This window comes from Cygnus atratus, chromosome 1 (assembly GCF_013377495.2).
Source record: "Cygnus atratus isolate AKBS03 ecotype Queensland, Australia chromosome 1, CAtr_DNAZoo_HiC_assembly, whole genome shotgun sequence".
Taxonomy (NCBI): domain Eukaryota; kingdom Metazoa; phylum Chordata; class Aves; order Anseriformes; family Anatidae; genus Cygnus; species Cygnus atratus.
This window is the reverse complement of record NC_066362.1, coordinates 130,806,790-130,823,080: the sequence shown is the minus strand read 5'-3', so window position 1 is coordinate 130,823,080 and position 16,291 is coordinate 130,806,790. Positions and strand designations below refer to the sequence as shown.

Genomic DNA, 16,291 nt, shown 5'->3' with positions numbered 1-16,291 from the left:
GCGAGGACTAACCTCACTGCAAGGGGCAAAAGCTTTTCTTCAGCCTCCTGTCATTCTGCAGACAGGCAGCAAAGAATAATGCTCTGGCAGTCCAGACACCCCCAGAAGTTAAGAGCTCCTATGCTCTCTTACTGTCTGATTTTTACCTCAGAAGAAATTATCACCTGCATCCATCATGAGTCCAAAGCAGTGATACAGTAATAATAACTATTTTTTGAAAAATGAGTATCATGAAAAGGCATCGCAATTTGGTTTTGCTAATAGAGATGCTCCTTGGCAAAGGCAGAAGGTGGGTTTGTTTTATCAGTGAGATCTAAAAGAACAGTTGTTGATGCTCCTCTTCTTCCTACTTTGGTCTATTTGGTTTTGTTAATAGATGAATTTCCAGGGAACGAGTGTAAACACACAATTTTTCCAACAGAGATTTTACATACACTCAAACATAGGGGTGGATAAACAGGGCACTAACTCGGCTGCACAGCTTCTAAGAACTGCAGAAGATGTTTTCACTGCCTTCACGTGCGCACACCAGACAGCTGCTGTCTGGCCTCTGCTGTAGCGGTGAGCAAGGAAACCCACTGCTTAGCTGCAACACACGAGAAGCAGAAGAAACACAAATCAGGATGAAAGACGTGTCAGACCTGTAAACGTAAACAGGCACTACTGTAAAGAAGTAATAGCCCCTACACAAGCGCTGTCATTACATTAAATACACCCCCTTCTGATATCACATGGGACTATCAGTATTCCTGGCAATATAGATCACATAAAGACTTTGAAAAGAAGGGTAGGCCTCACTGAAAGTTCTCCAAATGTATTTGGGTTAAGAAATTTGGCAGACCTTTCAGTTCCAAGGTTGGACTTGCATTTCATGCTCAGGGGTATCACATATCAAAGAGAGCTTGTTACTTTAAAGAGCTGAATGCCTGTCTTAGAAGACTACCAGAACATCTTTTTTTGGAGGTCTCACATCACCAATAGTTATCGCAGGCAGACATTAGGCAACAGAGATAATGCTCCACAGTTCTCCCTATACTGGACTAGGTCCTGGATAACAAGCATTACTTTAGCTGGTCCAAACAGGGCTGGAGCTTTCCAACCATTCACTCTCAGGCCGTGACCACAGCTGATTCAATGAATTCAGAAACAACTCCTTCTCACAGAGCATCAATTACTTGATAACAAAAGTCAACGTATCTCAGCCACCCCTTATCTGTGGCTCGCTCCGTGACTGCACCCTTACGTCAGGCTACAGCTTGCTCATTGACTTGCCAGGCTTCACACGCTACATAAGGGCTTGCTCCAGGGGCCATACAGAGGTGATACAGTGCTGTGCTCCTGCATCCCACGCGAAATTCCCATGTACCAGGCACTGCCCAGCCGTCTCCGGCAGCAGCCCCGAGCAGCAGGGAAGCTGCAGGGGATGCCCTCGAGGAAGGCACGTCCTCCTTGCTGCAGCCTTGCCTCGAGATAAGCTCACTCCCTAGGTAAAAGACCCAGCTAAATAAGCACTTTTTTTTTCCTTTTCTCCTTTTCTTTCTTTTCTTCTTTTTTTTTTTTTTAATATAACAACCTTTTTACCCTTTCAAGTAAATCTGAGCATTTAAGGATGTGTTAACATGAAACCATAGCAAGGAAAACCAGTCCTGCCTACAGTTATAAATCTCTACCAGAGGAATTATACAGACATGTTAACTGTGAGTTAAACCAGCACAAACTGAATAGGATTTTCTGATTTTCCTTTTGCCTTATAACATGCAATGGTGCCTCAAGTGTCTTTCTGTAACATAGGCAAAAGAAGTCAAGTGCTAACATACACTTCAAAACACCGGAGCTAAAAGCTATCCTATCATTAGTATAAGCCAAGCACCAGCCAGGCCAGCTTCATTTTCAAAGACACATTTTCAATTTTGCCAGCTACACTTAGTGTGTATGGAGAATTTTGCATATGAAGCCTTCTATTACAGCTGAGCACCTGTTTTCATTGAAGAACCAGAGAATCATTCTCCAATAGGGCCCATCACCTACTGTTATATTTCCAAAAGGACAGTTTTCTGTCTTTAATAATGTTGAAGACAGAAGTGCTGATTTTGACAATAAAATACTATCAATCACAAACTAAGCTACATTTCAAATCCTTTGGTCTGTAATTATATTAGCACGAAAACAGAAAAATCTTTGGTTTAGGGTTTCTTTGAAAATACTTCATAGTAGCTATTTCTAGCCATTTAGAATGAATTCATGTCCAAGACAACTGCAAATGACTTCCTGTCATATTTGATCGGGGGGAAAAAAAAAAGGAAAATAGTGCTTTTCCTTCATGTTTCCTAAGACAAAATGCATATTTAATATCCATGCCCAAAATACTTTTAATTAGCTTCAGCCTAGATCACTAAATTTAGCTGGATAAGATCAACCTGCATATCCTCACATATAGTTTTGTGTCAGCCTTCCTAAATTTCTTACTGATGCCAGTGATGACTGATGAGTATGATGAGCTACAAGCATCTCCCTCTTGCTTTCAAATGATACCAACATTTCTTCAGGTGAGAAACTTCATCATATTTACCTAAAGAAAAATCAAAAGTTGCTGACTAAATAAGACATTATAACATTCCAATAACTCAGTAAATCTCAAAAAGTTCAGCTGTTCAGGTCATTTACAAATGCATACTGCACAGCTACAGCCTCCTTCAGTGTTAACACATCCAAACTGAATGCCCAAGAATCAGAAGCCCAAGAATTGTATCAAAGAGCAACAGTGCATCCAGTTTTAAAAAAAAAATCACCTAAATACCTGCCTGCTTTCCCACAGCAGAGCATAATCTGCAGTAGTAAGCAGGAGGTTTACATGAAACACAGGTTACTATAAGGAGAGATACCATACCTTCAAAGGCATCAGAGGTTTGCATACTGGGTATGTAATTATTCCCTGACCATCACATTATCTCAGTAACTGCAATATATTTTATATGCCCCATTTTTTGTTATATGTAGTTCTTCGTGTCACAAGTACCCATATCTGTTTCCTAGGAAATCAAGTATCTTCCTTTCATCTACAAAGAATTCAGTGGCACTGAAATATTTCCACTTTACATGATTTAAAGAACAGAAACAATGCACACTGATCAAGAACAAGAAGTTCTCCTGGTGTCCCTCTAATACCGCAATGCTATTTGGCAGGCATGGGACGCTGGTTTAGAGCATTTAAGATGCAGTGGCAGGGATGACAGCCAGTCTGGAAGAAGTCCAGACAGAACTGAAGAAAAATAACACTGGGTAGCTGAGTCAATAAATTCAACATGAAAATAAAAAGGGAGGTGGGCAGCAGTTGCAATAGCACACAGAATCAAGAGTTAGCACACAGAATCAAGAGTGCAACATTTTTTTTTTTATTATTTTTATTTTGTAACATAACAGAGATGACAGCAGGTCCATATTACTAAGGAAAAGAGGGTGACATGTAAAGGAGCATCTTTCAGGAGGGTGACCCACAGACAGCCTGGAAGAGTGAGCATAAGATATTTGGAGGTGGGGTTGTGTCACTGGGTATGTGCATGAGTTATAGAAAGAAAGGAGATAAGTTAACAACTGGGAAAGGATGCAGGAGGAGAGGACTGTAGGAAGAAAGGAAAAATGGGCAAGAAGCTATGGGGGAAGAAGAGGATCGTGTTGCACATGCCAAATGTTGTAAATTTCTTTTGGAATAAATACTGGTCACTAACACACAAGTATCTAAAGAGAGGGCTTCCTGCCAATATTCCCTTTCCTACAAATATTTCCATTCTTTCTGCTTAGGGTATCTGAGAAAGATTTTCACTTCTTCCTCTTCAGAAATCACACAAGCCCAGAAAATGGCTTACTAAATGGCAAGAAGGTAGTAACTAGTCATCTACTGAGTTTTAAAAAGCATAAAATTGTTAGCAAACATTTATTACTTTCTCATCTGTGCAAAAAAATGTGCACGCTTCATGCTCTGCTTCTCTACTCAAGAGCAGTGAACTTATTCCAGTTAAATAACTCAGTGTCATTCACTGGAAAACCTGGTCTTATTTTGGTCATAATTTTTAGTAAGTGCACAGTTTAAAATTGTCATGCATTGCATCTAAGGTAATTTTTTTTTTTTTTAACTGCAAAATGAAAGGCAAGATTCAAACCTACAAAACCAGGAGCTGCAACATAAAACTTACTTTTAAAGAGCTAGGAAAGCATGTTTGATTTGTGAAAACAGGGCTCTAAGAGTGGTGTGAAAATTGTGTAACCTTATATTTAAGATTTCTGCAATTGTTTATATTTATGTTTCATTTTATAAACATGCTTAATGGTTTAATACTTAATCTTTAATCAAAATTGGTAACCTTAGCTCAACCTTGAAGTAATTAATGCTGATTTTTACAGAGAACTCCAGAGGAGGCAAAGTCCCATAAACACGAGCCTTTGCATTCTAAAACTTCAGGGAGATTTCAAAAAATGCTCAGTATTAGCCAAACCCTCTTCCCCTGGAATTCAGCTGTAAAATGCCTACAGATTTCACTAATAACAAGCCCTACAGAAACCACCACTAAATCTAAATACCTAACCTTAAACTGGTGGATGAAAGCTCTGGTTAATCTACCTCTCTGTACCTTAAAGCAAGTGTTTGTATACTGTGGGATGCGATTTGTCCTTTCTGCTCTGGTATCGCTCCTCACTGAAGTCAGCAGTCAGCTGGGTCTCAGATACTATGACGGTTGAGCTCTCACCCCGAGCACCAGTTATCTGAGGACATCCCCATACCGACTTCCCAGCAGCTGGCTCTGCAGCACTGCCGTGGGCTAGCAGAACGCCTGTCCTGCACTAGGCTTCATTGCCATCCACCTGCCTTACTACATAAACAGTAATTACACAGTAAGCAAAAACTGTTTGGAAAATTTGCAAAAAAAAAAAAAATACTCATGGGAGAAGGGAAAGGAGACAAACAGAAGACATCAACCTCTGAGATAAATGAGGCTTGGCCCAGCAACTTCCACACCCAAGAGCATTTCTGGAGGCAGAGTGAGGAATGCATTTTTCCCTTGCAAAGTATACTTGTCAGAGACGCTTGAATCCTTGCCGTCTGGTGTGTAAATAGTTTCTTCTTTGCTGTCTCCATAAAGATCACAGTCTCACAAATGCAGCTGAGCTAGGCAAACGAAGAGCCATTTTTCAGCTGAATGCATAAATTATTACTGTTTTAATATACTGGAAAATTGGCAGGAGCCAGGGGAAGGTGCACCAGTTACGTGGTCTTTATACCATCGCTTATCCTTGCTGTCCATTAAAAAAGCATTAGTTGCTCTGGCAACTGTCAAACCACGCTCCTCTTCCTCCAAGAAACAGAGCTGCTCAAAAAACACATGCGTAACACAGCTCTCGCCTGCTTGAAGGACACCATTTCTGGTGCTTCCACACCGCTTAAAAAGAAAGCTGCTCTCTGACAAGCTGACAAATCCTGCATGGGGCTTTCATGTCAATGTAAGCTTCAGGTGGAGAGAATTACCTGAAATCCCAACATGACCTTATGCTGTGTTTGTCCCATCTGGGAAACCCATGCAGCACTGGGTACGGCCATGCTTTGAGCTGTGAACCTCCCCATTGGCACCCTACTCACACTGTGCCCTGGTAAACCCAGGCTGGGTGTCTGCAGGTTTATGAGTTGAACTCAACATAATCTTTTCTGACACCTTCATTCACTTAAAATTCTTTAAAATAACTTTTTATGTTTTTTTTTCCCTGCAACAACACCAAAAGTAACAACCGCTCTCCACAACCACTGCCACTCAGCTACCCCTGGGGGATCCAGTGAGGAAGAACAAGCCTTCTCTCAGCAGGCTGAGATTCTTCTCCACTGGACACATTTGAGTAGGCTACAAACCAACAAAAGATGGGAAATCATTGGCACAAAGAGAGCCCTTGAGAAAGCTCTGTCAGAAACAGAACAAGGCACACACTATTGAAGAATATCTCATGAGAAAGTGAAAATATATTCCTCCCTTCGTGCAGCTTGCCAGTATTAACGATAATCAAAGACCCTTGGCAGCTCTTACATGCTCAAGGCCGGTAGCCAGAGTAGGATGTTTGTACAGTAAAAGAGAGGTCCTTCCTACCCTCCATCTATCCCTGGCAGTTCCATTCTGTTTCTAACCAGAAATTGACTTAAAACCATTTTGCTGCCTAATATTTCGAAAACCAGAAACACAAATCAAACAAATCTGTTCCCTTAACTAATGGGATGATTATTTTTAATTGCCGTCTAGAAAAGAGAGCAACATAATACTGCACAGATTGTATTCAAGAATACGTACAAACTCCACTCTTTTAAAACAATCAGACTTAGATGTGCTTGCCTCTTCCTACCATAGTAGTTTTATCATCTTAATTTTACCGTGAAGTATGTTGTAATCTAGGGGGTTAATGGTTGCACACAAAGTTGCTGATGGTTCTGCTGGAAGGGCCCCAGCTACCCAGCCACATCTCCTTGCAGTTCATTCCCTCTGTGCTGGGGGTACCACCTTCACGCCTTTCTGCCAACCAGCCTGTCTCTCTGGCAGGGCAAAAACGAACAGAGAAAATATATGTACAATGTGTTTGTTCTGCCTCCGCTAGCAGAAAGCATTTAGGCACCCATGGAGGAGGTTTAGAGTGTGTGTTCGTACAAAGTTAATAACGGAGTGATATGCACAAGCATACCCTCAAACCAGTTTTATTTGAGTGTTTACAGTGGAAACAGCTGCTTAGTGGTCCAGCTACACAGCACAAACAAGGTCACTTGACTCTTTGGACCAGGGACACACAGCCACCAGTTTGAACTGCAAGTGTTCAAATTCATCTGTTCCACAAGTTAAAAATGATTATTTGCTACAATTAGATTAAGATCCCTGAGGGAGGTCATTATTCACTCCCAGTTCTGCCCTCAAGAGCAATATCCAAAAGCAGGTATTTGGTGGCTGATCTTTCTGTCAGAAATCCCAGACTAGCTGCCACTTTTTTGCTGGCCTTTGCAGACTGTTGGCCTATTCCCATATCCCATTTCTTCTTCTGGTCTCTCTCTTTTGCATCTTGTGGCTGAGTAGACTCTCGAATCTAGTTCATTTCCCTGTGTTTGGTCTTCCATTCATGTTTCTACAGCCACTGACTATCTTTCATCACATCCCTTATTTCTATGGTACCCCATAATTGACCCAGATCCATGAACTTACATGACAAGGACTCAGGCTGCTATGCTAATGAATGCTCCTAAAGGAAGTGTGGGATATAATTTGCTTTTTACTACCACATAGCATCTACAGATCTACACAGAATTAAGAAATACACAGTAGTCCACAGCCACATTAAAATACTGACTGTCAGACTTAGGACTGAAAAAAACAACCTCCAGAGTTATACGCAAGAGCTGCTACAAGTTGCCCAAAGGTTCCCAAACTCACACTGTGGGACTTGCAGCCAAAAAATGTGTAGCAGATCAGGACCTTCTTAACATGCACCATGCTTAACAGCAAAGCAAAGCTAAGCAATTCCATTGCATCAATTTGCCAGTTGAGATCAGCTGAGTATCTCGCTGAGGATCTCCATCCTAAACATGAAAAATACCCATGACACCATATGCAGGCATGTTTTCACAGATGTTGGCAGACTGCATTAAGAAATTATTGACCCTAGAAATTCATCACTGCTTCACAGCTGGCAAATCATAGTTGAGCTATCCATTATTTAACATCCATGCTGTGTCCTTCAACTGATTCGAGTCATCTCATTCATCTACATTAAAGGAGAAATGGCAGCACCACGCTGTGCACTATGGTGTTTCTCTATGGCAGCCGTGAGGCGTAGGTCACACAAAGCTGTAGGCAGGTATTAAGCTGTTCCAGCAGGATTCACAATGTGCACCTTCTACGCCAGGATGATATATGGGCTGGTACCACCTGGATCCCTTCTGCTTTCATATTCAATTTCCACCTTGATTTGTCTTTGACTCAGCTTGCACGTGTTTGGGAGAAATAACTGTCAGCAGAGTGTTGCTCACGGACTGCTTGCACATACGCTCAAGATTCAGTTCTCCTGCAGCTCCAGGAGGATTTTATCATAAAATCATAGAATGGTTTGGGTTGGAAGGGGCCTTAAAGACCATCTATTTCCAACCCCCCTGCCATGGGCAGGGACACCTCCCACCAGACCAGGCTTCCCAAAGCCCCATCCAGCCTGGCCTTGAACACCTCCAGGGATGGGGCATCCACAGCTTCTCTGGGCAACCTGTGCCAGGGCCTCACTGCCCTCTGAGTGAAGAACTTCTTCCTAATATCCAATCAAAATCTACCTTCTTTTAGTTCAAAACCATTTCACCTTCTCCTATCATTACGCTCCCTGACAAAGAGCCCCTCCCCCCCAGCTTACTTGTATTGCACTGAATTGAGTTGTATTACCAATTTTTGCTGCTCCATTAATATTTTCTCTTGTAAGGTTATCTCACCTTTGGTATCACTTATTCAGTCAGAATTCTTGCGTTTTGTTATACAATATCACCATTTTGAAACAAGTAACTCTGTTTCATCAAATAGTACAGTATTTTGTTTTTGTTTTTGTTTTTTTTTTTTTTTTGCAAAGGGACACATGTTCATCACATAGTTCACCAAAGTTTTACCACATATATATATGGTGACATCTGAAAGACAGAAATTACAAAACATGGAAGAGGAACTAACCTAGTTACAGAGAGAGCTACTAAAATACTTCTTCAATGGTTTTTATAACTTTGGATTTTTAATTTGTGAGACATTATCTGTCTGCCCATAAATCATAAGGTTAACCTGTTTTTTGAACACACAAGTATCTAACAATGTTTTATCCTGAGTTCTGCTTTAACTACATACCAAATAATCCCTTTCCCTGACACGTCCCTCTCCTGGAGCTGATTGCTAGAAATTCACCTCCTTTTCCACTAGAAACTCAGCTCCTTTTCCATGTGAAAAAAAGAATAGCAACAACTACAACAAAAACAAACAAACAAAAAAAACCACACAACTAAACCAAACCAAACCAAAAACAAAAAGAATTCAGGGAGTAAGGGAGAGAGAAAGTTTATACCCGTTTCCTTAGACAGGAAGCGTGAGTGCATATGGCCTGATAGGAGGAGAAAAAAAAAAACAAAACAGTCAACTGTCTAACCCTTGTAGGGTGGCTACTTCTGAGTAAGTACCAGGATATAGAAGTTCCTTGTCCCCAGAAAAAGCATAATGAGTCATGCATGTGGTATCACACTTTTCTCTCTCTCTCTTTTTTTTTTTTTTAATTCCTAACCAACAATGCTTTGCAACATTGTTCACTCCTAAAGAAGAGTAGAGGAGTAAACAGCTTCAGGTAAATCAAGGAAATATGAAAGCTTAGTACATGATCACCTATAATCCTACCAAAACAGCAAGGAAAGTCATTTTCTTGAGAAAGAAGGATTTTTTATTTTCTTTTGTTCTTTGGATTTGTATTCTCTCCATTTTTATGAAGAGCTGCTGCTCCTTAAAGGTGATGCACTGCAATTGCACAAACAGCTCCTACTTCATCTCCTTCAGAGGTAGTTCATTAAAAAGGAATGAACAAAAAACGAACCTCACTAGATTGAAAATAGTTATAGTAACAAAGATAACTTTAATCCAAAGAAAGAATTTCTGTTGTAGCAAGCAGAGTAGAATGTATATGAAAACTGACAGATGTTCTGCTGCAGATATCAAATGCTGTTAAGATCTAGAAACATGTATCAATATTGTGTACTGTAACTTCCAGTATTAAAATAACCTTTATTTCCTACTTATCTGTATAATCCCATTTTAATCCAACATGATGAAAGAAATCAGTATGAGATTCCAAGATCTTGAATATTTATTAAGAACTCAAGAACAGTAACAGTGAAGTAAGTCATTTCCTTCTCTCTGGAGCAAGGAATCCAGCTCAGAGCTATGGCCATAATGCAAGTATAGCATCAGTTCCCAGAATACCAGTCCTAATCAACAGAGAATTTCCCCAGTCAAATTTAGTTTTGTATTGTGGGAAGAAAGAGGGCTGACTATAGGTTCAGTTATACCATGACATCTATTTATAGATCTGCCCATGTTTGCAACACCACACTTATGAACAGAGAAGCTCAAGCTACAACAGCTTGGATCTGGCCTGCCTAACTATTTGTCTGCATTATTTGCCATTTTTTTCTGCCACTCTATTTACTGAGGGCTTCACAGTCCCTTCCCAGTGATGCAAACAAAGCCCACCTGCCAAAATGCCAGCTGTCCCCATCAAGTCAGCAGCGCACATCTGGCCAAGTCAGTGCACGGGAGCGTACCTGAGCACCAGGACACAAAATATAAGGCCATCTCAGCATCTGTCCTGTCCTACAGCTAGACGTGTTCCCATCCCACAAGCAAAATGCTGGTGCCCCCCATATCAGTAGGTATAGAGTACCCATAGAGGAATGAATGCCTTCATTTTCTTACTGTCATGGAAACATACTGCTCATACAGCAGAAAACCCCATAAAAGAATCTGAAAAGACAAAGGTAACATCAATTAGCATCAGGCTATGATGTCACTGTGGCCTCCTACTCATTTATGCACTCACAAACACAACACACACTAAGCTTGGTGCTGGGAAGGAATCTTCTGGAGTTCAGAGAGGAAATCACTTCATTAAATGCCCTTAATAATAACACCAGTCTTAAATTCACTGTGAAACTCTGATACATAATAAGCTCTGCCTTTTCTTACAAATAAACGTCAAAAGGGATATATTGTAAATAACATTCAATGAAATCTTACTAGTCAGATGCATGTATATTGCTCTATCTCCCCAACACACACACACAGATAAGCACCAGAGCACCAGAAAAATAGCTGCTTGTGAGAAAAGAGCAACAAGCTTATTTCCAGAAATAATATTATTTTAAAAACTTAAGCAAAGCTGCTATTATTTTAGTTGCTTGTCTGTAATCAAGTCTCCCCAGATTGACATTGGATTAACTCACAGTTAATATGATCATTACAAAAACTTGTTCCTTTGTGAAACTATAGCTGTGTATGTATACACATACATACCTATATGCATATACAGCATGTTATACAAAATACATCTGTGAATGCTTAAAATAATAATATTTTTCTTGTCATTCCCTGTTCCCCTCCGGAGTCTTAGCTGTTCTTGGCATCTACTGCTCTTTCATGTTTCAATTGTTATTAAAGTTACAGTCACCATTTGCATTACTGTCATGGATAAGGGTCATTACAAGCGGGTTGTACAGACACTTAGCAATAATAGTAATAACAATAATAACAATTTCTGCTGTAAGGAATAAAATTTTAGAGCATTTTTCACATCTGGATGGAGACACACGAGTTCCTATGTGCAGCACACTAATCCCACAAGCCATGAAGCAGGCAGGTTCAGTGTCACGTTAGCCTAGCTATAATATAGTTGAGCTAAATTTCCTGTCTAAACACGACCAATTCTCACAGGCATAGATACCAGCAGAGCCCCTGCAACGGGGTCTGGCCTGTCTGTAAACACCCCACAGAGTAAGAGCACACTTAAGTACAAGAAAGGAAACAACAGCTGGACACAGCTGAGCAGATGGGAGGGTACAGGAAAAGAGCGAGGCTGGAGCAGTCAGCATGACAAGCAAAGCTTGCAGGGAAAAGAAGGAAAGTGTTTTACTCATATGCCCAGCCGATATCACCTACCATTGCTTTCCTGTCCCACTCAAAATTGGATGATTACTGTCATTTCAGTTCAGTTTTCCATGCTAGCACAAAGTCAGTTCCAAGAGGTTCCTGAGTACCCAGAAAGTGACAGTCGTAAGTGACTTCCAACCCCACTTAGCTTTGATAAGCAGCCCCGTTTAATAAAAGGCTTTCATGCTGTCTGGTTATAAAAGGGTAAAATTTGTGAGAAGGGTTATCTCCTTCACTGTATCAGATTGTCTAAAAAGCTATTGCATTTCATAACTCACCTTTCACAGTGCTGAAGGGATGAACACATACATACACACATAAATCAGGAACACTCCTAAACTTACACACACACACCTTTTTTTTTTTTTTTTCTTTTTTCCTTCTTCTTTCTTTTCACCCAGAAAAGGGAAACAAACTCATCAGAAGCGAAATACATCTCTGGAAGGAAGAGAAGCTGTAACAAGTGTTCAGAGACAACAGGAGGAAGGACGACCAGCCACATAGGCATGCAACCAAGAGGGGAAGCTGCTCATCCTTCTGGTGAGGTCTTGGAGCTGGTGGGCACCCGGCTGCCTGCCAAGCTATCTGCCTGTCCCACCACGTGTCTGTTACAGACCACCAAGGGCCTCACCTGGGAGGTCAGGAAGACAGCCTTCCTGGCAAGCTGTAACTGAACGAGAAATAATCAACCAGCCTACTACTGATATTGGAAAATGTGAACTTTAAATGACTCAGATGTACATTTGTTTTGTGTCTCTGTGTCCACGTATAAGCTTTTTAAAGATAAATCAGGGGGAGGGGGGTTGGAGAGGGAAGTAGGGAGGGGAGGAGGAGGGATTTTACCTTGATAGAATATGTCAGGTGAAAATTTACTACAGTAGTGGGCTTTCTGGACTGATTAAACTACATGACAGTCAGTTTTAGAAACACACTGAGCTCAAGGAAATGTGCTCTTACAACAGTTCCCTAAACGTGCTTAGTAAAACATTTATGTGGGCTCAGCATCTGAACAAACTCACAAATCAACTTGTTAACTGATGACCAGTAACCAGAAGAAGATTCTTCTTAGAAGAACTGCCTAGTTGTCCAGGAGTAGCTTCTCTGCCCTTGCCAGGTGCCAGGGAAACTGGAAAAGTAGGAACCGTGTCATTTACCAAAAATTCTTCATCCAGCCTCAACCTCCTGGATTCCAGCAAGGAGATTCATTCCCAGGCAGCCCCTAAAGGCGGCCACCACATTACAAGGCTTAACTGAGAAGGAACACCATCAGGTTTCCAGGTGGCTTTCACAGAGCCCAAATTCTGAGCACTAAGAGTATTTGTGATGCAAAGTGGCAAAAGGTTTCAGAACCTGAGATTTCTTCAGGGCTTTAGATCACCCTCTTCCCCACAACCCAGTTTGTTCTAATAAAAAATTGTTTTTGCTTGTTTCTTTATGACACATGCTTGATCCAGGAAAGAGGTAAAAGGCAGCAAGGGAAATCATGCTCTCTCTTCCTTGCATCTACTTTCCAGAGAAAAAGGCAAAGAAAAGGTGTTTATCCTTTCAAGTCGGCGTGCATGTTCTGTGTGCTCGGAACAACATTCCCTCAGCAGAGGCACGTGGAGTTAGATAACATCATTTTATGTTAAATAATCTTAAAATAGAAGGAGAAACACATACAGCACTGTTTTTAGACATACTAGATAATGCTTTTACATAGTCTGGTTTTGCAGTTTTGTTTTTTCAGTGTGTAGGAGATACATTATCTTATATTTTAATGGATGTGGTCACTTCTTCTCTGCGGCCAAGTTTACAGTCTTGCAGGTTCTGTTCCCACATTTGGGGACTCAAAACTTCCTGTAAGACCCTTGGGTCAGCAACAATCTCGAACTCCGTTCTGCCAGCGAGCCTTCACAGACCTGACGTAACTACGACGCTCTGGGAAGATTTATCAGGCGATGGGCTGGGACTTTACAGACGCTGTGGTGCTTCAAGCAGAACGTGCAGACAGTCTGTACACACACCGTACCATGGTGCTGTTGCCATCAGACCATATCATAGCGAGAGCCACTTCCAATTTATAGTGTTAAATTATAAATTACCATGTACTCAACATTATCAAACGTCTTAAAGTCTGTAAAAACTAACTCTCTTCTGCTCTTACTGTCTTTTCCTCTCAAAGTTTTAAGTTATGTTACTGTAGATATGAAGGCAGATATGCAAGGCAAAACTGCTGAACCACCATCAACCTGGATCTACCTGCTGTTTCTCCTGTCATAGCCAGCATGCTTTTTATCTGCCCCTCTGTCAGTCTCCCAGCGTGCTGTAAATTTGACAAGTTGAAAAATAATGAACAAAAGACACTGTAAGGAAACAAAAAAATAGATTATGCTTGAAAACACCACTGTAACTAGCTACAGAGAAATGAGTCTGAATTTAACAGAGGAGTTTTTCGGCTACTATTTTTTCTTTTTTTTTGTTTTTAAGTTTATAGTATAAATCAGCTCTAAATTCTTCCCCAGTGCGCATCACCACAGCCAGTGTCAATCTCCAGCCTTAATTTCCAACAGCATGCATTCAAGTCTGTAAACTGAAAAGCATTACAAATAGGAAATGAGTGGGATGGCATCAAGATCTGACTATACGAACTACAATTAAATGCTTGGAAATTTAGCAATAACAGCAGTGACTTAAAGACATTAATAAATACTTTACAATGCACACGAACCAAGGGGTATTCTGTGAAATTTTATCAATAGACAGTTTCTTGTAATTAATACTCCCCAAAGAGCTACTGTTAATGGTTTTTATAAAGCACTGAACATACAGAACAGATTAATTAAATGCTGCGGCCAACTGACTTTTCCCCTCATAGAAGCACCCATGCATACACTGCTAAACTGTTGATATAGTTTGCATGCTTCTGGAAGGACAGAAAAGAAGAACAGTACACTCAGCAAATCTTCCTCTTTTTTACTACACCCACTTTAAGAGAACGAGAAAGTAGAGTTCCTATAGCTATAAATATATTTGCTTAATTCAAAGAAGCTAGTGCTTTTACTGTATGTGATGAAATTCCAGCAAGAAGCAAAAGCAAAAACAAAGTTTTGAACTGGAAAAAGCATTCTTGTTCTTCAGAAGAATATCCATCTTTATTTAAAACAAATCAGCTGCCTGAGTTCTGCTCTAACAAGCAGAAAAAGGTATCTTAATGCAAGACCCACTTAAAAGAAAAAAAAAGCAGAAGTAGGCTCATGTTGGCCTAATATTTCTATGTGCTTGGCCTAGTGAGTGGAAATAACTCAGTATTATTTTCTAAGCTGACAACAAACTATATACAGAACTTAGTTTTTAATTTGTGAATCATCTCAAGTATACATTGAATCCTAATTTTGATCTGAAGTATCACACCACCATATTTACTTATGTCATATAAGAAAATTCAATGCAACATTTGTTGAGAAGTGAATAGAACCCCAAAAATAAGCTGAGGTAAAACAGGGCAATGCTGAAAGGACTAGAGAAAATCTAGTCAATTAATTCCTACCCCAGATTTGCAACCCACCCCACAAGCACTGAACTTCCCCTAAAAAGGCTCCTTGAACTCATCATCCACATCTCAGGGTGCAGAGAAATACTGCGTGTAGAATCAAACATCCTTGTATCATACTGACCAAGGACATAGCTTATGTCTATGAAAAGAGAAAAACTTTTCTTGACTCAGCGACCTTCCTTGTGGTCTTGACCAGTTTCTTATTTAGCCAAGTATGTATTCTAAGCATGCCCAATACTACTACTGCACTTGTGTTGCTAATTACCAGATAAAATGAATTTTGGCACCTAGCACACAGGGCCATAACAGATGATCTTTTTTATTTCAGAGATCAAAATTCCGCTAGGAGCATTACCACTTAAAAAAATAAAAAGCTTTATTTGCAATATTATTTGCATATTTGCATGTTCAATTCAATTGTCTTCCTGGAAGGTGTTAGTTACATTGCAATGTTAAAATGTAGGAGTCGGCACTGTAAATTCAGACACAAGAGGTAGCAATGCCAACAAGGATCCTTGCACGATGCGGCGTATGGAACGGCACTTCAAAACCTAAGGGGAACTTCTGATAATTTTGAGTTTAAACACAGAATTAGAAGACTTTGGCACTTCAGCAACCATCCTTTTAGCATTTAAACAAAAAAGCAAATGAGGCACAGAACCACTTCTGTTCCTCTAACAGTAATAGCTGCAATGAAGATGAATACTCATCATATGCGTTGTTCCTTGCATTACTAGGTCTCTCACTAATTCACTTATGTCTTTGTGTTGTTTTCGTCAGATGATCTGAGAGTTCCCTGAAGCACTGCTCACTTTCAAAATGCATGATTTGGCTTCCCTGGAAATAGCACTTGGTTGGAAAAGAACAAGAGTCATAGAGGTAAAAACCGCACTGGGGAGAGCAAGAGAAATCCTTTGAGGTTACATTTTGAATTTATAAAGCACTTAGGTACCAGCAAGATTAGCATAGCATAAAAAAAAATCTTGCTAGACAGACTGAAAAGAAGCCAATTTTGACAGCCTGATTTTCCTTT

General features: G+C 40.4%; 1 protein-coding gene across 7 annotated transcripts in view; it reads right to left on the bottom strand.

The window, feature by feature from the left end:
- Positions 1 to 16,291, bottom strand: part of ARHGAP6 (Rho GTPase activating protein 6) — a 162,636-nt gene that overhangs the window by 101,780 nt on the left and 44,565 nt on the right. Inside the window, exon 1 of one of the 7 annotated variants that reach the window (XM_050713588.1) lies at positions 11,733 to 11,842. The exons of the other annotated variants lie outside the window; for them this stretch is intronic. Coding sequence (XP_050569545.1) covers positions 11,733 to 11,735 — 3 coding nt within the window. The 5' untranslated portion in view covers positions 11,736 to 11,842. Of the gene's footprint in view, positions 1 to 11,732; positions 11,843 to 16,291 lie in introns of those variants that run through there. 7 annotated transcript variants of the gene reach the window in all.